This window comes from Rhinopithecus bieti, unplaced genomic scaffold (genome assembly GCF_001698545.2).
Source record: "Rhinopithecus bieti isolate Rb0 unplaced genomic scaffold, ASM169854v2 scaffold_4781, whole genome shotgun sequence".
Classification (NCBI taxonomy): domain Eukaryota; kingdom Metazoa; phylum Chordata; class Mammalia; order Primates; family Cercopithecidae; genus Rhinopithecus; species Rhinopithecus bieti.
In genome coordinates, this window is record NW_016805181.1 from 3,500,477 (window position 1) to 3,526,503 (window position 26,027).

Sequence of the window (26,027 nt, forward strand, 5' to 3'; positions counted from 1 at the left end):
TTAAGCAGAAAGTCTAAACAAAACATACTGACAAAGGAAAAAGTGCATAGAAAATCTAGGCAAGTATAATAGGCCTCACTGGTAATTGGAGTTACAGGACAAAATGATTTTTCCATCCTAATTATATTTAAATCATTTGATAAAAGATGTGACTTCTAAAGTCAAGGAAAAGGAAAACACCACTAAGTTAAAATATAGGAAAAAAACATGATTCAAATTTGGTGTATTTTTATTTTATTTTTTTTGAGGCAGGATCTCCCTCTGTCGCCTAGAGTGCAGTGGCACGATCACAGCCCACTACAGCCTTGACTTCCAGAGCTCCAGTGATCCTCCCACCTCAGGCTCCTGTGTAGCTGGGACCACAGGCACACAGCACCATGCTCAGTTTATTTTTGTATTTTGGGTAGAGACGGTGTTTCAGCACATTACTCAGGCTGGTCTTAAACGCCTGAGCTCAAATGATACACCCAATTCAGTCTCCCAAAGTGCTGGGATTACAGGTGTGAGCCACTGTGACTGGTCTAAATTTGGTGTATTTTTAATTTTCCAACTATAAGAAATATAAAGTGAGAAGATACAACAGACTATGAAGAGAGCTGTAGGGAGCACCAGAAGGAGATGAAGAAAAGCCCACATATAGGCTGAGAAATACCTAAAGAGTATGAGAACCAAGAAAATGGTGTCATAGTAACAAAAGGAATATGAAGTTTGAAGGAAGGTGTATTTGATAGTATCTAATGCTTGAGAGAAGGTAAATATCAACTGGATTCCGCAACAAGGAAACAATTGGAGAATGTAATTAACATTTAGGGACCTAGAGTGGTATGTCTATGAGTGAATGCAGTCTTCCCTAGGAGGGGTGTGTTTTTAAAAGGAGAAACACAAATCAGAGACCTACCATGTTTAAAACAGAGAGAAAATTTTAACGGGAAAGTTTAAGGCTCAGGAGAGCTGAAATAATTTTTTTAAATGATTAATGAGTCAGGCAAGAAAGTATGTGACTCAAGGTACAAGCAGACTAGCCTCAGACAGAAAGAATCTCTCTTGAGATGGGGGCAAGATGTACAAACGCAGGCATAATAGCAGGAGGAGTAGTTTAGTAGCTTCTATGTCCTCTGAGAAGAAGAAACAAGACCATCTTTATAGGAAAAGTGAGCTAGGCACCTTCCTAGGTACCTCTGTTAAAGTTATCTAGCATAAGCCTAAATGATTGAAATGAGTCCTATGTATCTGATGCATTATAAACTCTAATAATATTTTACTATTTTTCACATTAAAATAATATAGCCAGTTTTTAAATTTAGCATTTGAACCATAATTCATACCGAAAAAGTTCTTCAAACACACAAAAAAATCACCCCTTCAAAATGTTTACAAGGCAGGTACAGTTAACAGAATGTTAGACGTACTCAAGACTCTTGTCAATATCCTGTGAACACCCAAGAGGATTACAATCTAGTTTCTTCCACTGTTTCAACAACTTGCGTTTTAGCTACCTGCTCCTGAAGCCAAAACACGGACTTTGTCATCCCCTAGACCTGTTCCATTCAACTTGAATTTTTCACTCTTACCACAACCTCCTCTCCTTCCAGACTTATCATGCCTTTAAGCATGTTCTCTAACTTTATTAAGGTGGGTCTAAACACTTTCTCCCAGTCCTCTCTTTCTTTAAACTAATTTGTCAACAATACACTCAACTGCTTCCCTTTTCCCTTTCTGTAACACCTATCCACTCTAAAACATTCTAATATTTACCTAACAGTACAGACTCTCCCTCCACTCATCTCTAAAGAAACATTATCAGTGAAAAATCCTGCAGCCACTAGACTTTTGTATCTTAACAGACTTTGAGTCAGCTTCCTCTCTCATTCTCCTTGGCAGCCAATCTAAACCCTTAAAGAAGGTACCTCCTACGAACTCCTGAGGCCCTTGTTCTCAGCACACAAACTCACCTACTTCCAAGAAAACTGGCATTATGACACACACATTGGATCCCTTGTCACATGTGTTTCATGGCTAAGTGACTAGAAGCACAGGCTGGGACACACAATGTGCCAGCAAGGCAGCATCAGGCACTCTTCTTCAGAGTCCTCGTGGCAGTTCACAGAGCAGGCCCTGCCAGAATGGCCAGGACTATTCTCTTTGGTCCCAAAATGACAGATCGGATTCAAGGAGGACATTCCTCACAATTGATGGCATCCTTCAGCTAGTCACTCCAGCCAGAAACCTAGAAGTCATCCTGATTTTTCCTTCTCTTGCATTCAATTAACAAACTTTATTTTGTCCAAATCTCTCTGCTAATCTGTTTCTTCCTGTCAAAAATGCAAATGCTATTTTTTGCAGAATAACTCCCAATGTCATGCTTCCACATGTTTTACACACAGAATTCTATTTGCCTACAAGGCAATTAACTTTTTCTATCACTTGACAAACTCATCAGTTAAATGACTGATGATTTCTCATCTCCTCTCTGAATTCTTCCTTGTCTACCTATTAACATGAGTTAATTACACACAAAAATTTACCAAATATGAGAGACACAGCATTAGACTTAATTAAAAAGAAGGTTTATTTTAAAAGTGGAGATGGGAGAGAAAAGAAATTTTAAAATGTAATCTGGGAATAGAGCTATATATACTTTTTTTTTTTTTTTTTTGGATACAGGGTCTCATTCTTCACCCAAGCTGGAGTGCAGAGGCATAACCCCGGCTCACTGTACACTACAACCTCTGCCTCCTAGGCTCAAGCAATCCTCCCACCTCAGCCTTCTAAGTAGCTGGGACCACAGGCACACACCACCAAGCCTGGCTTTTTTTTTGTATTTTTGGTAGACAGGTCTCCCCAAGTTGCCCAGGCTCGTCTTGAACTTCTGAGCTAAAGCAATCTGCCCACCTTGGCCTATCAAAGTGCTGGGATTACAGGCATGAACCCGTGCCTGGCCTGCATTCATTTTTAAAGTGTTAGCCAGCAGTTAGCAAAGAGGCCAGTTTGGGTACTGAGCTCCCTTGAAAAGACTTGTTAAGGTCATCAAAGAACACAATTACTGTCTTTATGGATTCTGTGGAACACCTTCAGAATTTAATTGTGTGTAACAAGCACCAATGTTCTTCCTTAGGCCCTCCCTCTTAATTTGGTCATATCATTTTCCTCACGGGTGTAATTTCTAAGCCATACTACATCTGTTTCCCTGTAATGTCTCCCACATATAAGAACTTCAATGGTAGGGAATATTTATCTATGTTTCTCTAACGCCTAGAACGAATACCTAGACAGAAATTAAAGTGGTTTGATGAAATTTTACAAATCAGGGGTAAAGATATGATTAACATTAAAAGTGTTCTAACTGTTTCCAGTCCTGCATATGATTAAGCAAAGCCAGAAACATATTCAATTACTAATGCCTTACCTGTGTCTTACATCATATATCTCATTCCGAAACTCAGAAACTATTATCTGTGGCCGTGAGGTCCCTGGTAAATAAAACCTTTTCATGAGTGCCTGAAGGACACTTTCATCAGCATGATTATGGCAACAATAGGCCTGCAGAAGCCCTTTTAAGCAAGATTCAATGGCCAAAGCAAGTTCCGGGTCCCGAAGATGAATGCAAGCTCCTAAAAGTGAGAGAAAATTATAGACGAGCTCATACTTATTTTGAAATATTAACATCACTCCTCTTTAATTATAGTTTATAAATGACATATTTTTATATAAAACAGTTTAAATGACATTACAGATCATTTAATCATAGTTTATAAATGATTTAACATACTTTTATATAAAGCAGTTTAAATAATATTTTAACTGAATGGGAAATCCCCTATACCCACAGGATACAATGGAGAGAAAATCCACCAAATCCTGTGAAAAAAATTGTCCCACTCTAATGTAAACCAACAGTGGCTTTTCTATATTCAGTTTATACTATTCTAGTCTTTCAATGGGGTTCTAAAAATCAAGGGATTTTCAAATTCCTTAATGGGATGGAAAAAAAAAAGCCTCGTCCATTGAAATGGACCCTGGTATAAAGGTACATATCATTTAAAAGAGACATTACTACAATATTTAAATGCAATACTTTACTAACAAAATATATTTATAAGCATTTTCATCTAATGATTTTCAGAATTAAAGATAACCTCCAAGAAAACGTGATTTAAAAAAATTTTTTAAGTACCATGTATATGTAAGAGTAAAGTAACCACAGATTTTCCAGTTGGAAGAGAACTTAGAAATCATGCTGTCCAACCAAAACAGAAACTAAGAAAGAAAAGTCATTTTAAAAAGGTTACCAAAACTCAGGTAACTGCTCCTTCAACTATATCTTGATGTTATTATTTTTGTTTCTGAATAATCAATTATATTAGTTCATTCACTTATTTATTCAGAAAAACAAGAACCAAATTATTCAACTCTGTAATTACTTTTCCTTTTCCAAAGTTCTCTTCCTTCTGGATATTTATGCTCTAAAACATAAAACGAAAGCTTACAGCAAGCTTAACATAAATGTCATTCATTTTATTCTTTTTTAATGAAATCCCTTTATTTGAAAACTTCATTCCAATCAGTTATGAAAATAAAAACTTATTTCTAAAGTTTATTATAACCTCACTAAATTAAGATAAATACCTAAAGGGCCTACAGGTTTATAGGTAAAAAGTCCTTGTCTATAAGCATCATCTATGGCTTCAAGAAGAGCTGGAACATTAGGGCCAAATCTTTTGAGTCGATCAGTTTTACTATCTTTCAATTCTTTCAGTTGCCTCTGATTGTAGCTCAGTGCATGCTTCACATCTGATTCTTCTCTCCTAAAAAACAAAAGCAGAAAAACAGGACAGATATGTGATAGTTTTACAGAAACATTTAACCTTTGCCCATAACACCTACATCCCAGTGAATGACCCACCTAGCTACCCTAAAAACCAAAAGCAGAATTATTTATTTGAAAATAATTGTGTTACCAGAGAAAAACCGTCTGGAGTCCTCAAAACTTGGCATAAAAAAAGTAATGCAACGATGATGGGCTAGGAATCCCAGAAATTGTTCAACTCTACAACTATAAGAAGTCTTGAAAAGTGATTTGAAAAGATCCAGCTGGCTCTAGGTGCACTGGCTATGAGTTAGCCCTGCTCTGCAAGGTATTTAACATAAAAATAAAATCTTTTTTAAAAGATCCCTTATTATGTAGAAGAAATAACCATATTTGCTCTCTTCATATAAGAACAAAACTACATGATGTGAAAGTAATTGAAAAAAATCATTCTAAGGATGTTGCAACTTACTTAATTTTGCCATGTTCTTCTTTGTCCTTTTCTATGGCTTGCTGAAACTGTTCGATCTCTTGATTGACTGAATTTTCTTGATTTCGTAAGGCCTTTACTCTCTCTTTTAACCAAGATATTTTTTTTTGTCTTTCCAACCGTTCAGGTTCCAAAGATTGGTCAGTACTAACAGTAAATAACCCAAAGTGAAAAATGTTAAATGAACAGCTTAACATTTAAAGAACACAAGCCAATGTAATAAAATTCCATTAACAACAATACATAAAATATAATATTCCAATGCATCTACCTTACTTTATTACAAAATGAGAGTCATGAAAATTTCAAAGTAACTATCCTACCTTTTCTTCAGTTCTTCAATTCGTTTACAAAGCTGCTCATCATCTTTCTTTAATGCTTTATATTCATTTAAGGATCGGTTATATAAAACCTAACAAAAAAAATCAGACACACTTTGCTAAAATGAAACAAATATCCCATTCGAGTCTACTTTTGTCAAATCCTCAGAGACCGAATGTGTACAGGATTATATTTTTTAAATGAAGCACAAAATGGCCATTTGAAACCATTACATTTTTTAAAATCTCAAAGCATCACTAATTTCAACTCACGTACAAAATCTCCACTTTAAAAAATAGAAGGCTGGGTGCTGTGGCTCATGCCTGTAATCCCAGCACTTTGGGAGGCTGAGGCAGGTAGATCACTTAAGGTCAGTTCAAGACCAGCCTGGACAATGTGGCAAAATCCTGTCTCTACAAGAAATACAAAAAAATTTAGCCAGCCGTGGTGACAGATGTCTGTAGTCCCAGCTACTCAGGAGGCCGAGGTGGGAGGATAGCATGTGCCCAGGAGGTAGAAGCTACAGTGAGCCGTGATGGCACCACAGCACTCCAGCCTGCGTGACAGAGCGAGACTGTTTCAAAAAAACAAAATATAATAAAAAAAAAAAAAGGACAATCTTTATATTTGCTGTGTGGCTTTTAACATTCCAGTTTAGAAAATTTCTCTCACCTCAGCTTCATTATAGGCCCTTTTCTTAGCAACGACATCTGCTTTCAATGCCATACATTCTGGTGCTCGTGCATTTGTCTCTTCACTAATCTTTTCTAGTTTGTCTTGAATATCCTTGTACTTTTGTTCTGCTTCATTAAGTCTGACCTTTAAGAAAATAGCATTATTAAAGTATATTTTTTCAATAGAGAGAATTTTAAAAAATTATCTATAGTTCATATACCAATAACAAATTTAACTTCACTCAAGACATTAGGCAAATAAACACAGTAACATAACATTATATAAAATACTATAATATAGGCCAGGCGCAGTGGCTCAAGCCTGTAATCCCAGCACTTTGGGAGGCCAAGACGGGCGGATCACGAGGTCAGGAGATCGAGACCATCCTGGCTAACACGGTGAAACCCCGTCTCTACTAAAAAAAAATACAAAAAAACTAGCCAGGCGAGGTGGCGGGAGCCTGTAGTCCCAGCTACTCGGGAGGCTGAGGCAGGAGAATGGCGTAAACCCGGGAGGCAGAGCTTGCAGTGAGCCGAGATCCGGCCACTGCACTCCAGTCCGTGCGACAGAGCGAGACTCCGTCTCAAAAAAAAAAAAAAATACTATAATATAATTTGATCTTAACCCACAGTTAGTTATCCAACAAATGTGCTATCCTCTAGGGATACAAAGACATGATAACAAATGTCCTCAGATAACATAAAAGAGAGAGATATAATTTAGCAGAAAAACAGAACACAAACTGATGATACAGTCTGTATACAATAATGCTAAAGTAGGGTACACTTATTTTTAATTGTGGGAGCACAGAGAAACAAACCAGAGGTTGGCCAGAAAAAGTCAGGAATGCCTTCAAAAGGGAAGTAGTATTTTGAGCTGAGATTTTAAAAATTAATCTAAGTGTACCAGGAAATAAGTTGAGGAAGGGTGTTAGAGGCAGATCAAAGAGCATGTACAAAGGTATTCATATTTTAGAAATTAAATATTGTTAGAGCTTAAATTCATAGGATAATGGTAGGAGATGAGAAGAAGGGGTAGAAGGGCCTTGCATTTTACAATGAACAGCTTACAACTTAATCTTCTAGACAACAGGAAGACAGCCTAAGCCTGTCTCTTATCTCCTAAGTCTGCGTGTTAGATTACTCTGGAAGCACTTGGAACACAGGGTAGACAGAAAAATCAAAGGAAAAGATTTCAGTAAGAAGTTAATATAATATTATGGATCAAAGACAATTAGGGACCAAAATGGGATGCTAACAATAGGGACTGATGAGAAGGAACAAATATGAGAACTATTTCAATCGGGGTTAGCAAACCTTTCTATAAGAGGCTAGATAGTGTACACTTCAGGCTTTGTGGGCCACATGGTCTCTCCTAGAACAATTCAACTCTGCCAATAAAACATGAAAGCACCCAAGGACAATGAGTAGAGGAACTGCTTTTTAATAAAAATGAAAGCTGGATCCAGGTTTTATACAAACTAAACATAATTGATATTATTTTTCAGTTCTAAATTAACAAAAGTTTAAAGTCTGCTTTAGACACTGTTTCTTCAGAAATCTTCCATTTAATAGTCATTCTACAAGCAATAATCAAGCACACACAATGTGAAAGGCTTTATGTAAGACAAGATGGAAAGGATACAAAGATAAAATAAGATAGTCCTTACCCTTCAGAAATTTGCCATTTACTACATACAGTATGCAAACGCTTAAATGGAGAAAAAGGCCTACTAAACTAAACATCACCTAGCCTTATGATCCTCCTTTCCCATTTAAAAAAGAGGTGAGCAGCTGTTACTCAGACTGGATTCCATCTTAGACTTGGAAATGCTTGAGGAGGAAAGTATTTAAGCCCTTACCTGATGATAAGCTGAGAAATGAGGGTGAGAAGAGAAACATACTTGATGAAAATTTCAGAATATTCTCTCAGAAATGAAAATTTAAGGTGAGAGGTGGAAAGCGTTGAAATTCCACTTACTGCCTGAAGGAGTAAGAAACTTAGCCCACAAATCACTAAGTGTACTTATCTTTACCTATTTTTACATACTCATCTATTACCTCTGATGAATTAACGTCATAACCCTTAAAAGAAAAAAAGATCAATCTGCTCATCTTAGAGGCAGACAGAAAAAAGCAAGCTAGGAAAGATTACATTCTATACCACAGCCAAGCTTGGGGGTCAGAAAGAAATTTCCTAAGCAAAACAGAGAAAATGCTAAGAGGTAAGTAAGCTACACCGACATATTGAGTACATTTGCTGGGGAAGGGTAGTAAAGAAAAAAAAAACCAGGAGTTCTACTTCTGGCATTACAGCATGAGAAGCCCCACGGTGCTGGCTGCTCAACCTTGTGAGTATACTAAAACCCAGTCAATTATACACTTTACATGGGTGAATTATATGGTATATGAATGATATCTCAATAAAGCTGTTCAAAAAAGAAACAGTGAGTATAAAGAGTGGATCTGCTGAATGGTAAAAAGGTCCACATGGAAAGCCCCAACAAAGAATGACTGCCTTTACTCGACACTCAACTTCTGCAACCTCTAGGGCCATGTGGAAGACTTTGGTGACTTTCTTGAATTTTAGATAGGGTAGTTTCTACCCGCACTCTTAGATGTCAGGCTGAAATTAACCTTAACAGACCTAACAATGAATTCCACTTGCCTTCCACCTATATGAAATCCTCTGGCAGGCCATCTTGGTTCTGGACCATACATCTCAGTTCCCTTAGCAATCTCTGGGCATTGTTTTCAGTTCTGAGTTCTCATACTTTCTGATACCTACCTTTAATGTGATTCTAATTTATATTATTCTAGCACCCCTTTATTTCTCAGGTCTTTTTGTGTTTAAAGTCCTTAATGAACCAAAGAGTAAAAGCTTCAGGCTCTTCTTATATGTCTTGTCAGTAACAAAGTTCCACTGACAAAATGCATGAGTTCTAGAGCCCTAGCCTCAGACAGGCTTATCATAGATAGAATATTCTTTTCAAAAGAGAGTTACCACAACAGGCCTTGAAAACAAGTTTAGGTCTATTTCACCTAAGCAATAAATTCAAATATAGACAAATATACAGTCTGAAACTGCCAGTTTAGTGGGTCATAAATAGTCTAATATCAATAATTTCATATGATTCAACCTATTAAATCTGCATTTAAAAAACTGTAATTACCTGCTGTTCTTCCATTTTCCTGTCAAGTCTAGCAGCACGATCTTCTCCAATTTTGATATTATCTCTGATAGCATTCAATTGTTTTTCAATTTCATTGACCTAAAAAAATTATATAGCAAATTGATAAGATTAACAATAATAACCAAATATATTCTGCAGATCCCATATATATGTGAACAAGTAATTAAGTGATAATTACCACTGCCCAAGCCATTTCATGTTTCAAGGACTCTAAATTAGTCTTCATTGTACTTAAACCAGCAATACTTTGAAAACGTTCCTCTTTCTCTACGCACTGGCGCTTTAGTTCAGTAAGCCGCTTAAAAAAAGAAAACAGAAGGGGCATATTTTTTATTAATGTTGAAAAAACATATTTTACAAATCTATTTCTTTTAAAACAATGCCTAAACAACTACTACACAAAGATTTGTTTAAAAATAACTTCTATTTTTTTTAATTATTCTTGATTCTTCGGTATACTTTTAATAAGTCCAATAATTTTGTGAATTTCTGCACTATAAAAATGGCCAAATACTCTTCAGATGAAGAGAAAAGGAATTAAAGGTTCAGGACTACGCAAATATAGAGAAATCCCAAAACTCACTTTCCCATTTTCCCTCTTTATTCCCTATCTGACAGACATGATGGTCTGTTCTTCAAAGTATAGTCAGCAGGCATTCCAAAGAGAATGTAAGGATCAGGAGAAATTTATTTCTGAAAATCAAACAAGTTATAATTTTCTTAACTAAGGTCACTTTTTTTTTTTTTGAGACAGAGTCTCACTCTGTCACCAGGCCGGAGTGCAATGGCACAATCTCGGCTCACTCCAACCTCTACCTCCCAGGTTCAAGCGATTCTCCGGCCTCAGCCTCCCAAGCAGCTGGGACTACAGGCAAGCACCACCATGCCCAGCTAGTTTTTATATTTTTAGTAGAGACGGGGTTTCACCATGTTGGCCAGGAACTAAGTTCACTTTTAACAATTAATTAAAAATCACCAAATATCAAATACCGTGATATTCAATTTCTGGAGTTTATAGATCTCATATTCTGTACACCTGGGTAGACAGCCTCTCCCCTTCATTCATGCTTACCAGAGTCAACTAGGGCCTGAACACTGTAGACTTTACTTTGTTTCCCTATCTAATGCACTTTCCCATTCTACAAAATTCTTTCAATCTATTATCATTCTCTTCAAACCTCATATACCCTGCCACTATATTCCCTCATTCATTCCCCCTCTCCAGCTTCAGATAATTTAGAAGCCATCAGACAGAAACTCCCTCATCTTAACTACAAATCTAAAGCAGTCATCCCTTCCTTTTGCAACAAAAGAAAGGTGGCCTCATATTTAAGACCCATGCCATCCTCTACCTATATCGTGGATTGTACCCCTTTTCTATCTTAAAAGTCTAAATTCACTGATTTTCCATCACATCTTTTTGTCTTTGTTTCCACTTTACCCTCTTCATGACTCATGTTCATCACTACTTGCTCATCTTTCCAACCTACAAACAAAACCACCAATACCCATCCCTTGGCACCACCTCCTCCTCTAAAATTCTTCTTCCCTTTCTATCCAAGTTTCATGAAAACTGTCTCTGTCTCCTCCATCTCTTATTTTCCAGTTCCACAAATCTGGCTGTTTCCACTGCTACTGAAACCCACTTTGCCATAGTCATCTATGAAGATTATGTCATTAAATACAGTGAGTTGTTTCAATTCATGTAGTGTCGGACCACAGGTACATCTCACGGTCATGACTTGTTCCTTCTCAAAATCTCTCTGTCCTTGGCTTCTCATGGCTTCCATGAGAATTTCTCATGGTTCAGGCCTGGCCCCACTTTTCCCCTATCTCAGCAATCTAAATTATTCTTTTGGCTTATATACTAATAGCACACTGACAACTCCCAAATTTTTATTGAGGCCAGACTTGACTTCTGTATTCTTAATTTACATATCCAACTTCCCACTTCATATTTCCACTTGGAAATTAATGTGGAAATTAATTTGAAAACCTCAAAATTAATGTGTTCAAAATATAATTCAACTTTCTTTAAAAAAAAAAAAAAAGAAAAACTGGCTTTTCTTCCCAAACTTCCTATCTCAATAAACTTACTCTACTACTAAAGTAATTAATTTGGAGGTCATTCAGTCACCTTTGATGACTCTGTCTTAACTTTACTTCTCCATGTCCTCTAAAACATTTGCCTACATCATTTCAAAGTTCTCTTTCCTACTACTGCCAATATCCTTTACTTAAGCCATCATTATCTCTTTAGACAATGATAATGGCTTCTTTATCTATCTTTCCACATCTCTTCTCTCCTTATAGCAGTTTATTCTCTTGTACAGCAGAGTAATCTACTGAAAATACACAATTAATGAAGTCATCCATTTTCATGTCTTCTATTGCCCCCTAAATTTTATAAGGTCCTCCACAACCTGGCCTCTCATCTCTCACACCTGTGTTTTACACTCTAGCCAAACTGGAATTCTTCTCGTTTTTCAAAAGAACACATGCTTTCTTGCCCCTGAGGCTTTAACCACGCTATTTCTTAGAATATCCTGCCTTACCCTCACCATCTTTTGCCTGGTATTACTCATCCTTCAGTTTTCTTCTTAGGCATCACTTCCTTAATAACTCCCCCATCATGACTGCCCCCGACACTGCCAGTACCCTATTAAGTGCTGTTGCCTAGTCTACGTCTCTTTTAGTAGTCCTCACCATACTCAAATTATTTACCATCTATGTTTCCTGCTGAATAACTAGGTCTATGATCCCAAGAATCCTATTTATTTGTCACTATATGACCATGGCCAAAGCACGATGCTACAAGGCACATGGTAAGAACTTAATATTTATCGACTGAATGATTATTCTAGCTTCTAGCCTTTACATACTATTTCTTAAAGATTTACTTATTCAAACCAAGAGTTTATTTTGAGAATATAGGGTATTTCACCAATTAAGACAAAAGTTCTTATTGAGTGCATATTATGCATCAGGAATTCTCCTACATAATTTAGGGAAGTGCTCCTTATACTTCATAATTACAATATCTTTAATTGTTATTGGCATACTTTGTATACCATGGAGAAAGTAAGTGTTTAATCCCAAGTGGTCTGAAACAAACAAATTTACTTCAAGTCCTGTTTCTTATATTAAAAATAATAAATGTAACACATGGTATGTACAGTTTGTGTGAATATACAAGTATTTCCCTTCTCCAATAATAACACTGATATTCCAAGAAAGTGTGCTTTAGTATTTTTGTGGTTTATAGTAGCTCCTTAAACACCACCACATAACCCAGGTTTGAAAGGATAATGTGGGAAATAAAATAAATATACTCATCCTTGATTTTGAGTTTTCATTTAATGAAACACATAACTATAGACCTAAGTTAAAATACGCATTCTTCAACAATGTGAAGTAAAAAGGTCAGTGTAATATAATGAATTTGACTTTAATCATTAGTACAATCCTACCTCAAAAGGACAAGCTACAAAGCTGATGAAAATTCAACTGGTTATATAAAACTAACAAAAGAACAATATATGGAATTACATAAAATTGGTGGGACTTAATACACTGGCTAAACAGCTATAATGTAAGCCTTAAAATTCTGAGGTCTCTATCACACAGAAAGTTGGATCTTCAGGAATCTGAAGAAGAAAGTATAAGAACAAAATATAACAGATTTAAAAACAAATTGAAATAAGTCGTGGCTGGCATCAGTGATTTAAAGTGCAAGCAAATCTGCACAGCTGCCAAGCCTGGTGAGTAAGGATGTCACCGCTGCTACCAACCTACCAGTTGCTTAAGGAATGTTAACATTTTACTAGAGTTATAATTACTATGATTTGTAGATTACGGTATATAATTATAAAAGCATACTATGTTTAATAACAGTTTGAAGCTTGTGCTTATTATCCCAGAAGAAATGCTGCAATTTTTAAACTACTTATAGTTTTTAAACTACTTAAACTACCATACCTTATTGTGGAACCCATTAGTCATATTATCAGAGGATAAGTATGTAAGATACCGCCCTGTTCTCCAGCTTATAATCTAATAGAGAAAGTAAGATATGTACGTACTTATTATTACAAAATAAAAAAGTAACAGCTAATTAATACCTGGAATATAAACACTACATTGCATATACTTCAGAGTGCTATAAAAATATTACTAGTTTTATATAAACATACAGATGCATAGTTTTACAATATCATTTACTGTAATTACTATAGGAATTTGGCTGATCCCAAAAAGATTTACATTAACTGTTTACAAACCTCTTCTCCTTGATGTATCTGCTCCTTTGTTCTTTCTTTTGTTTCCATAATGTATGAATAATCTTCCTTCATCTGTTCAAGTTGCGTTGCTTTCATGAAGAACTATTATCAACAACAAAAAAACGCAATTAGGAGTTTGTAAACTTCCATAGAACTGTTAAAAGAAAAGAAAATTTGGTCTCTGAAAACTTTAGATCAATGATATAAAAGACATTAAAACATAAGCAATCACACAAACACAAAAGAATACATTTCAGAATCAAATTTACTGAACCTACTATGCTCACATCCACATGTTCATTTGCAAAAGCTCCTAAAACTCCATGAAAGAAAATACTGCGGGATGTGATAATAAGCTCATTTTCACTATTGACATTATTTAAGCAAAAACAGCTGAAAAGACTGGCATCCTTGGTCTTAGTACATCTTAAATTTTTAGAATAAGAAATACCAAAACTCACTCAAAAGACTACACAGAATATTTAGCAGTATAGTCAAGCATTTTGTTAGCTTTTAAAGTTTTTAATAGTTTAAGATTTACAGGCACACTGGCTCACACCTGTAATCCCAGCACTTTGGGAGGCCAAAGCGGGTGATCACTTGAGGCCAGGATTTTGAGATCAGCCCGGCCAAACAGGTGAAACCCCGTCTCTACTAAAAATACAAAAATTAGCCAGACATGGTGTCACATGCCTGTAACCCCAGCTCCTTGGGAGGCTAAGGCACGAAAATCAAGTAAATCTGAGGGGTGGAGGTTGCAGTGAGCCGAGATTGCACCACTGCACTCTATCCTGGAAGACAGAGCCTTGCTCTGTCTTAAAAAGAAAAAAAAAAAGATTTACAAGTTATTATGTATGTAGGAGCAACTGTTACCCTGTATTTCCTTAAAGATTAAGAGTTAAAAGCCAAAAAGTAAAACAAAGATTTAAAAAAATTATACCCCCATCTTACTTAACAATTTCCTAATCTAGGAAACTGAATTACTTTAAACAGATGGCTTTAAGAAAAAAAAAAAAACTCAGACTCCATTATGTGAGCAAGAATATTGTTTACAATATGACTAAAGGTACTCTTTTTAAATGGGTTTCTATTACCTTGGTGCCACTTACTTTGTATTTGTCTCCTTCATTTTTAGACTGTAAGAACTGCTTGCTCATTTCTTGTGTTAAAACAGAAACTGGATTATCCACCTCAAATAAACAAAAGTCATTTTGAATATTTTACTTTAATGCTTTAAAGATAGGTAAAAACTGAAACATACATTACAAGTGACTTATGGTGCCATCAGGAAGGCCAAGCAATAGCCAAAGGTTATAACATTAGGATAAAAATACTAAAAAAAAAACTATAAATGTATAATGCAGGAAAAATAATTTAAAATTTCATTATACCAACATACATGGTATAGTTAAAATTCAATATTCTACCAGTACATGAGGGCACAAGCACAAGAACCCTGTGAAAAAGTGTTTTATTAAAAGTTTTCACTTCTTACCTGCTGTATAGAATATCACCCTCATGCCAATGGTTAATCATGGGATAGCAGAATGGGAAGAGTCCTAGCATGGTAAGGAGTCAGCCACCTTGGGTTCTTGTTTGAGCTGTTGCTAACTTCCTATGTAGCCTTGGACAAGTCAGTTACTCCAGTTAAACACAGTCCAACTCAGGTATTTCTAATCAGAATCATGATAACAAGTATTGTTTATTTTTCTTAGAGAAGTTCTTCATATTATTCCTTCATGAGGATATTGTAAAACAAATGAAAATAATGAAGTCTTTCTATCTTTTGGAAACTAGTCATTGCTTGAATGAAACTACCTTTGCCTAACGTGACGGTTGTTACTGAGTGTCAACTTGACTGGATTGAAGGATGCAAAGTATTGATCCTGGGTGTGTCCCCAAGGGTATTGCCAAAGGAGACTAACATTTGAGTCACTGGTCAAGACAGGCAGACCCATCCTTAATCTAGGTGGGCACCATCTAATCAGCTGCCAGGGCAGTTGGAATATAAAGCAGGCGGAAAAACTTGAAAAGACTAGACTGGCCTAGCCTGCTAACCTACATCTTTCTCTAAAACTGGATGCTTCCTGCTCTCAAACATTGGACTCCAAGTTCTTCAGTTTTGGGACGTGGACTGGCTTTCCTTGCTCCTCAGCTTGCAGACAGCCTATTGTGGGACCTTGTGATCATGTGAGTTAATGCTTAAAACTATATATATCTCCTATTCATTCTGTCCCTGTAAAGAACCCTAATACACCTAACAAGTTAAGATATCAAAATAAATTGGAAAAGTATAGAAAAAATACAACTTTTTTCAAAAAGATACAGGGTCATTACTCAATTACTAACAAATAAGTTTACATGTTAAATGTCAGTCAATTACTAACAAATCAGTTTACATGTTAAAAATAATCTTAAGGTTATCGTATAAATGAAAAAAAACTTTAAACCCTTCATGTTTACTGTCTATGAAATAAATATTGTGTAATTTGTTGGTATACCAATGGTTAAAACATTTCTCTTAAGTAAAATGTTGGGCCTCTCTTCTAAGATAATAAAAAACATTTATGTAGTTATAAACAAAACTTTACATGTGACATGTTTCTTATTATATGGACCAGACTCCATCTGCTACATATTTTTTCACAAAGCACCCCTAGCTCATCATTTCATACTGCACCTGACAGCTTAATAGACCTAACGCAGTAGTAGCTCTAATAACAAACATCTTAACGTCAACTTTCAATTAAAAGCTTCACCAAAGTTTATATCCATTTCTCTATACCTTTTTCACTGTTTTTGAAATGGAGTTCCTACTTCTTATACTACTCTTGGGATTATTTAAGAATCTTGGCCAGGCACAGTGGTTCATACCTATAATCTCAGCACTTTGGGAGGCTGAGGCAGGTGGATTGCTTGAGCCCAGGAGTTCAAGACCAGCCTAGGCAACACGGTGAAACCCCGTCTCTACAAAAAGTACAAAAATTAGCCGGGTGTAGTGGTACCCGCCTGTAGTACCAGCTCTCAGGAGGCTGAGGTGGAGGATCACTTGAGCCTGAGGTAGCAGGGAGTCGTGATCATGCTACTGCATTCCAGCCTGGGCGACAGAGTGAGACCCTGTCCCAAGGCTCATGCCAGCACTTTGGGAGGCCAGAGCCAAGGTATGAGGATCGCTTGAGGCCAGGAGTTCAAGACCAGCCTGGGCAACATGGCAAAACCCAGTCTCTAAAATCAAACCAAAAAAAAGCATGTTGTAGCTCTATCTGTCAGAACCCTGAAAAAAGCAAAAAGCGGCCGGGCGCGGTGGCTCAAGCCTGTAATCCCAGCACTTTGGGAGGCCGAGACGGGTGGATCACGAGGTCAGGAGATCGAGACCATCCTGGCTAACACCGTGAAACCCCGTCTCTACTAAAAAATACAAAAAACTAGACAGGCGAGGTGGCGGGCGCCTGTAGTCCCAGCTACTCAGGAGCCTGAGGCAGGAGAATGGCGTAAACCCGGGAGGCAGAGCTTGCAGTGAGCTGAGATCCGGCCACTGCACTCCAGTCTGGGCGACAGAGCAAGACTCCAGCTCAAAAAAAAAAAGGAATTTAGCAACTTTAGAAGCTAAACACTCATCCAGGAAAAAAAAAGAAGAGTTTAGCAACTGAGTTTAGGGAACAATGATGCTATTTTGACTAGGACAGCAAAAAGCAAAGAAACCTGACGTCCTTATTAAGATAAATTTTAGCCTAGAGTAGTATAGACTAAATGTTCTTGACTGCTCTATCAAATTAAAGGTGTTATATTATGTATTGACAATCCTGTGTTGAATTAATAAATTCTTTTTTTTTTTTCTTTTGAGATGGAGTTTCACTCTTGTTGCCCAGGCTGGAGTGTAGTGGCACAATCTTGGCCCACTACAATCTCCACCTCCCGGGTTCAAGTGATTCTCCTGCCTCAGCCTCCCTAGTAGCTGGGATTACAGGTGCCTGCCACCACGCCCAGCTAATTTTTTTTTTTTTTCTGTATTTTTATTAGAGAAGGGGTTTCAGCATGTTGGCCAGGCTGGTCTTGAACTCCTGACCTCAGGTGATCCACCTATCTCAGTCTCCCAAAGTGCTGGGATTACAGGTGTGAGCCATTGCACCCAGCCAAATTAGTAAATTTTAAACAACTTCACTGATAATAGTTACACATATGCTTCCTGTGGTCAATTTACTCATACGAGGCCACTTAAATTTTTTTCTACACAAGTGAAATCACACTAAAAAATGACAAGCTGTATGAATTAATCTGAAACACAAATTCACCAATTACCTGGATGTTAAAATGATCAAGAATTGCAATCAGCTCTTCTTTCTTAGTGGAAACCACGGAGCCTAGTTATGAGAAACATATGAAATAACCAAACTGTTTCTAGGGCATAACACAGAAAAAATGTATAGTTACTTACAAAATATAAATATTAATTAGCTTTCATTGCATCATCAAGAAAGGTACCATTGAATATGTATAAACATGAATGAACATGGCACAAGTACAGAGGAAGAAAAAGTACCCACATGCAATAATGGTGCTTATCTTGTTCCCATAGCTAAACATATTTTGCTCCTCATCTATTTCTCTTCAAAAACTAAATGCTCACTTCTTCTTTTATGTCATTTTGCACCTTTGCTAACCACTTATTTCCACATGCTATAAAAACCCTGGTGTGACAGGAAGTCTGTAGGTGAAAACAAAATAGCACAACCTGTTTCAAATAATCCCCAGTTCTGCTAATTATGCTTTTGGTGCTATAATATCCTGGGGTAAAACAATCATGTGTAATACGCACACGCTTACAGCCAATCATGTTACAAGGAAGACAGTTCAATCAATACCAACAGTCATCTAATTCTTTTTAATTGAGTATTTCCTAATATTTTACAAGAAATGAAAAGAGAATCAAAACAAACCTGTTGCACTTTTAAGTTTATAAGATCGACTTCCATCTATGCTGATATGTTGCTGTATAAGTATAGAGTTACCATACACACTGGCTTTAAAGGCATCATCTCCTCTGTTCCTCAATGTTATTGAGATATCTGCAGAGCTGAAACAATGAGGTTAAGCTAAGTTACATGAAGATACAGTGTAATTACAATACTAGGTTGCCACAATTTTCAAAATTTTCAAAACCACCAAATAATTTGGCCAATTCATTTGCAAATTAGCTTTACATCAATAGCTGACACTGATTGTTCACTACAGCATAACATTAACGATACTGTGCCTAACAAAAAAAAAAGTTGAGAATAAGTGATGCTTCATAAAAAATAATTGACTACTCTATCCATAACAGCACATTTGCACAAAAACCATTAAGTTTCGGTTGTTTCAAGACATGTAGATAAGTTATACATTTTCCTGTAAAAATCACGTAATGAACATTATACTGCCTGACTACTGTAAGTTATATAAAGCATCATGCTTGACAGTAGGCCTTCAAAGAATGATGAAGTAAAAATTATGGTAAAGTAGTAACATTTTCAAAGAGGATTAGTATTAAGAAAGGTAATTTTAATTTTTCAAGTACTTGGCAATAAAACAAAACCATTTGATATCAAGAAATGTAACTAGGCTGGGCACAATGGCTCATACCTGTAATCTCATCACTCTGGGAGGCCAAGGTGGGTGGATCACTTGAGGTCAGGAGTTTGAGACCAGCCTGGCCAACATGGCAAAACCCTATCTCTACAAAAAATACAAACATTAGCCAGGCATGGTAGTGCATGCCTGTATTCTCAGCTACTTGGGAGGTTGAGCCAGAAGAATCGCTTGAACCTCGGAGGCAGAGGTTGCAGTGAGCTGAGATCATACCATTGCACTCCAGTCTGGGCGACAGAGAGAGACTCCATCTCAAAAAAAAGAAACTAAAGCCCAAAATTTCTTTACTGGCATTAAAAATAATGAGTATAAATCTGCCTAACCAATAGGCTCTGTTATAGTTTTTAAAGTTTTAGATGTTTTAGGGACTTATAGCCATGCATATTTTAAGATCTATAGGGGTAAAAAAAAAAATCTTTATTTGTGTACTCCAACTTGTGTTAAAATAAGACTTGGTAGAAAAACAAAGATGCTGATAAAGGACATTAATAAAGATATAATTTCCTTACACATAAAAGCAGATATTTTACCTGGTAGATATGAGCATCTGTCAAAATGCTAAAGTCCTTTAATATAAAAGTGTTTTAATTGGTAATTAAATGAAACCTTTAACAGAACAAACTTGTTTTTGTGAATTTGTAATGATACTCGAAAACTGTTCCCATTTGTGGGAAATGCAGGAAGAAATATTCCAGATGAGCTTCACTGTGAACTACTGCTAAGACAGCAGACACACTGAAGTGTTCGCTCTGTTGCTCACCCATCCTCTTCTGTACAAGTGCCCTAGCAGAAAGGGCTTAGCAACGATATAATTTTCCACCCTATCCTCTTGGGATTGAGCTAAATATAGACATTTTTACCAACTGAGCAATCAGATTTCTTCTTTAAAAAATCAAACTAAGAAAATCTGGTTAAAAAAATTTCAAAAGTCTGTAGTTTAGTTGATATTGTACCAATGTTAACTGCATAGCTTTGATAAATGCATCTTAGTTACGTAAGATATCTACATTAAGGAAAACTGGGTGAAGAATATACAGAAAATTGTACCATCTTTGCAACATTTCTGTAAATCTACAATTATTTCAAAACAAAAAGGTTTTAAAAAATTCAAATTAAGACATGATCAAGTTGAGAGATGGTGAATCCTGGGAGCCACAAAGTTATGGAGCCTCTAGATTTAGAGAAACCAATTTGGGGCATTATACTCCGATAAGAAAATAGAAAAGTCTGAATAGAACAGATAAGCTCTTTGGAAACCACCTAGGCAGACTAATAAAAAGACATACATACTCACAGATACTGGCAGTGAACCAGAGGCACAGAAAACATAAGATCACTTCCTTACATACATACACCCACAGACTAGGACAGTAAGACTTACAAATGCCTGCACATGCGAAGACACACAGTAACAAAGATTAGCAAAAGAACAAGAAAGTACACATACTTGAGACAGTGATAGAGAAAAACACACTCACTTACCTGTACACTTTTCGTAAGGAGAGACAGGAAAGAGCAGAGCATAGTACACACACACAGAAGTATAGCCAATTAAGTTAGGATTGTGAGGGAGGTGCAGAGAGGAGAGATGCAGAACAAACCAAAGGGAGGGAGAGGGAGACAGAGGCCCAGAGACAAGACACACAGAGACAGCCAGAGATGCAATTACTCGGTTCTTACAGGGTCTCAGCCTGGTCCCTCAAGAGACCCTGCAGTACTTCCTCTCTGCAGTTTCATGGATATATATCCTTCCATCTTTACGGTAAAAATCCTTTCCTACAGCTACCTTGAATAAATTGGTGTGGTTTTCTATAAAACAAAATTACCCAATTAAGACAGATATGCTTCAGAAAAATTACAATTAATGGGATTATTTAAAAGCTCCCTAAGTTGATTCTAATGAACAGTTAAGGTTGAGAACCACTGAAGTATGAGGGGAAGGCCAGCTGGCCTCTGATAATGTAGCTAACAAATATTTTATTTCATTAGCTAGTATGACTACCTGCATTAAGTTACTGTACCTCATGAAAACATTTCTTAAATGACTACATATATGTGCTCTCTGAATTATCAAACACCTCTCTTGATTACCAAACACCTACTTTATTATCTTCATTCCTAGCTACTCCCTGTATTTGAGCTATCTTTAGTATAGTGAGAACTTCAGAGGCACTGATATCCTACTGCTATATAAATTTTCTTTTCTTTTTCTTTTTTTTGAGACAGAGTCTTGCTCTGTCGCCCAGGCTGGAGTGCGGTGGCATGATCTCAGCTCACTGCAATCTCCACCTCCCAGGTTCAAGTGATTCTCCTGCCTCAGCCTCCCAAATAGCTGAGATTACAGGCACCCACCACCATGTCCAGCTAATTTTTCTATTTTTAGTAAAGACAGGGTTTTGCCATGTTGGCCAGGCTGGTCTTGAACACCTGACCTCAAGTGATCTGCCCACCTCGGCCTCGAAAGTGCCAGGATTACAAGCGTGAGCCACCGCGCCTGGCCTGCTATACGATCTAATAAATACAAGAAAGCAAAATTCTTCTAAAAAATAACACTTATAAAAAAGCCCCATAATTACTGCTAAACAAACAAAAAAACCCACTTCTGCTGGAAGACAGACAACAAAGCCAGGCACTAGCTCTGCAGTCTTCCCCTTTACACTGATATGGTCTGTGCTGATGCTTAATTTGGGTCAAACAACCATAGAGCCCAATGCCTGTAAATACAGGAGAGCCTTAACTGAAAAGAGAGGCTATCTATGAGATTTTTTTCAGAATGACAACACAAACAAGCAGTACCACAGTAAGAATTTAGCTTCTTTCTCAACTCAGGAAGAATCTATCTACGTGGAAGTAACCAGCAGCTGTGCACATGGATGAGAACAAGGAAAAAGAAGTCATACAAAAAGATGATACAACTGCTCCTTCTCTGCGTCACCAGCTCATCTATAACAAGTTCTGTATCCTTGACTAAATAAATCAGGAACATAAAACAGGAGAATGAGTTTTTGTCCCTCTATAACCCTTGTGCCACAGTTGATGTCAAAAATTAGACTACTGCAAAGACCCCAAGGCTACTAGGGTTGGTATTATGAAGGCCAAGGGAGGGAACAGTAAACTGTATATGTTTAAAGAGAATCTAAATAGCAAACGGCATGAGGCCTTGGGTCACTGAGAAAGGTTTTCATGTGAAGAGATACATTAGGAGGATTCATTCAGTCCCTGTGTCACTGCAAAGGCTTGGTGGATAATTAGAAGGATGAGTCCCAGGCAATGTCTCAAGGTGCAGTTCTCTGGCTTCTCCTAACAGTATTACGCAAGCGTCTCGAAGGAGAGTTGAAATATCCCAAGAAAGGAGGCCCAGAGCACAGGAGTCACAAATGGTGAGTGTAATGTTGGAGATGGGGGAAGGGAGGGACAGACTCCTTAGAAGAACTACCTCAAACTTGTGCTGGACTACAATGACAACCTTTCTTCAGGCAAAGTGAGACTCCTGCATAGACTTTAGATGTACAATAGAGTAAGAACAGAACTAAAAACCTCAACAAGCTGATTCTGCAAAAAAGTGATGACAGAATCAGAGACTATAAAACCAAGGGAAATTTTATAAATACTAAATGTTTTCAATGAGGGAGGGGATAGATAAGAACAATACAGATATGGAAAAACTCTTTTAGTTACTTTTTTAGACAGAAGACTAAGCTGAGGTTAGAGTTTTTAGCTGTCACTAACTGTGTTTTAAAATATATTTCCCCCAATTTTGTACTGGAAAAGAAAAAATAAAATATATATATTACTATTTCACTCTGCAGGCAGCCATGTCCTTAAAAGTTGGTGATTTGTTTAAGCTAGTCTTTTTTTATTAAATAGTGTTCAGAGGACAGGTCTCAGAGAGAAATTTCTACCCTGGTCTAAGCACTTTTCAAATGGAAAAAAAAAAAAAGTATTTAACTGAGAAAACATGTAACAGTGCATAAAAAATAATTTCTTCCTAAAGACTGTATCTGAAAATTCAATGTGCTATTTGGACAAGTAGACTGGGTGATTGTTTGGACAGCTAAGAAATGGATAGTTAAGTATTATGAATTGTGGCTGGGTGTGGTAGCTCACACCTGTAATTCCAACACTTTGGGAGGCTGAAGCAGGTAGATCACTTGAGCCCAGGGGTTTGAGACCAGCCTGGCCAACATCACAAGACCCCTTCTCTACTTAAAAAAAAAAAAAAATTAGCCAGGCACGGTGGCATGGCTGTAGTCTCAGCTACTTGGGAGGGCGAGGCATGAGAATCACTTGAACCCAGGAGGTAGAGGTTGTAGTGAGTCAAGACTGCGCTACTGCACTGCAGCCTGGGAGACAGAGTGAGACTCTCTCTCAAAATAAAAGAATTTCTCATGGATTCTAACGACTAATAAATAATAATAATTATAAGAAAATTTTTTTAATATAATGAACTGAACTAAGAGTTGATACTACTAACTTAAAGGTGTTAAAATAACTAATTTTTTGTTACAAACGTCATTTTGGTTTGTGGTGAAAGGAAGACTTTGCTGGACTGAGGCCCCATGAAGTGGAGACAGAAACTATGCTGGAGAATTGTTATTAAATAGTTTTTTCCCAAGGCCATAGAGCATGGGAAATAATCTTCTGTGTATCTTCTCTTTTTTTTTTAAGTCAATTTGGAATCTTGGCTTAAGGTTAAGATTCCTAAGGCTTCTGAGGAATACATAAGAAATCTGCAGGTCTAATTCACATCCTGTCCTTGTTCTATTTTTTAGTAATAAAATAGAAGAGAAATGGATATAACACTGAGTAGAAGGAAAAGTCAACTGAATGAGAAAAAAGATATTAGTGTTAATTATGAAAGTTTCAAAAGTTCTCGGCACTGGGCATGAGAAGGAGGAATGGGAGTAGCCTCATGCTAGAAGATGTATGACAGCATTTGGGGCACTTTGTTGTTATGAAAAACAAAGATCCCTTCAGAGGTATCTGGGGCAGTATGGAAAAGAATGAAGAGATAAGCCTGAAGACAGAACAGCTAGTGGGCAAAAAGCAGTGAGTCCATGATGATGCAAACTGGACAATTCATATATAGCTATGTGATGGCAACTTACGACAAAAAGAAATATAAATGTAAAGCCAAAGACAGTAGTGATATAACTATTCACTAAGGGTCTGGGATAGACCACAAACAGATCTGTCACTGTGGTCCTCAAATTAAACTCACTGGCAGCCCACTTGGGTAAAGGGTATAAAATCAGAGTCAAAAAGTAGAATTCTTATTTTGGGACTTCTTAGAGAGCTAAAGACAGTTTTGTGCAGGGACACTTTGGCTGGTCACTGATTTTGCTCTCCCTACTATCGTATCAATGTGGACTCACCGATGCTGGGTTTGGGTCAAGAGTCAGGAATTAGCAAGGTTTATAAACACTTGTTAAACAGGATACATAGATTTATCACAGCCATTTCTTTCAGCAAGTAACAGAAGCAAGATGGCCAGGCACATGGCAGAAAGTTACACAAGCTATCTGTCTTGAGAGGATAACAGGCAACAGTGCGCCATGCTGGCAACAAGGGGTAAAAGAAAGGAATGAAAAAATAGGACACCTCTGCTCCTATTCTGGGAAGGCACTTCATTTCCAGTCATGTCTATGTGAACTGGGAATCTAAAGTAACTGTTTTCTTACTAAAGAATTGAAAATAGATGGTAGAAAGCAAACACTTACTTCTGTCCATCCTTCACAAAACCTTTTAAAGAGGATCCTCTATTAGTAGCAACTGCTCTTCCACCAAGACCAACTATGAGAGCTGTGAGTACTGCACTCTTCCCACCTAAAGAAAAGACGTTGAAGAAATCACATTCATTAAAAGAAAAGGAAAAGCTGACTCCTACCATGTGATGCAAAAGATTTATGAATGAGACTCACTTTAAAATAAAATGTTAAAATTCAACTATAATTTTCTTCCCATGCAAAGCAACAACTTTAAAAAAAAAAAGTTATATATGTAATGAAAATTGAGCTGCCGCTATTAGCAAAAAAATAGTACATTTCAGGATTCAAATTTCTGCCACTAAAAGGAAAATGGTAAAAATTGTTTTGACACCTTTCCAACCTAAAACTTGCATTGTACCACCTTGGCCTATCAACCTAATAAATGAATGTATCCCTCTATTTACACGTATATTATTAATCCATCTAATTTTTACAACATTTTATTGGCACACTTATTGCTCACTGTAACCTCAAACTCCTGGGCTCAAGTTATCCTCCTGCCTCAGCCTCCTCAGTAGCTGGGATTACAGGCACACATCACTACGCCCAGCTAATTTTTTTTTTTGTAGAGACACATTGTTGGTATGTTGCCCAGGGTGGTCTCAAACTCCTAGTTCTCAAGCAATCCTCCTTGCCTTAGCCTCTCACAGTGCTGAGATTATAGATGTGAGCCACTGGGCCCAGCCAGAAACTACTGTTAACATCCCTCAAAAGTAAGCTCCATGTGGACAGGAATGTTGTCTCTTTCATTCAATACTGTATCCCTAATATTAGCAAAAATAGGTACTTGCATTATTTGTTGAATGAATGAACTTAAGTAGAAAAAAATCAGCCAAGTCATATACATGTTTTTATACAATATTTT

At 36.9% G+C, this 26,027-nt stretch overlaps 1 protein-coding gene across 1 annotated transcript in view; it reads right to left on the reverse strand.

Moving 5' to 3' along the window:
• SMC6 (structural maintenance of chromosomes 6) overlaps positions 1-26,027 on the reverse strand; it is an 87,696-nt gene that overhangs the window by 47,130 nt on the left and 14,539 nt on the right. Inside the window, 12 exon segments of the mRNA XM_017871423.1 lie at positions 3,407-3,611; positions 4,627-4,805; positions 5,280-5,444; positions 5,621-5,709; positions 6,291-6,437; positions 9,466-9,564; positions 9,665-9,784; positions 13,767-13,868; positions 14,876-14,956; positions 18,066-18,127; positions 18,704-18,840; positions 25,115-25,220. Of these exon segments, the coding sequence (XP_017726912.1) occupies positions 3,407-3,611; positions 4,627-4,805; positions 5,280-5,444; positions 5,621-5,709; positions 6,291-6,437; positions 9,466-9,564; positions 9,665-9,784; positions 13,767-13,868; positions 14,876-14,956; positions 18,066-18,127; positions 18,704-18,840; positions 25,115-25,220 (1,492 nt within the window).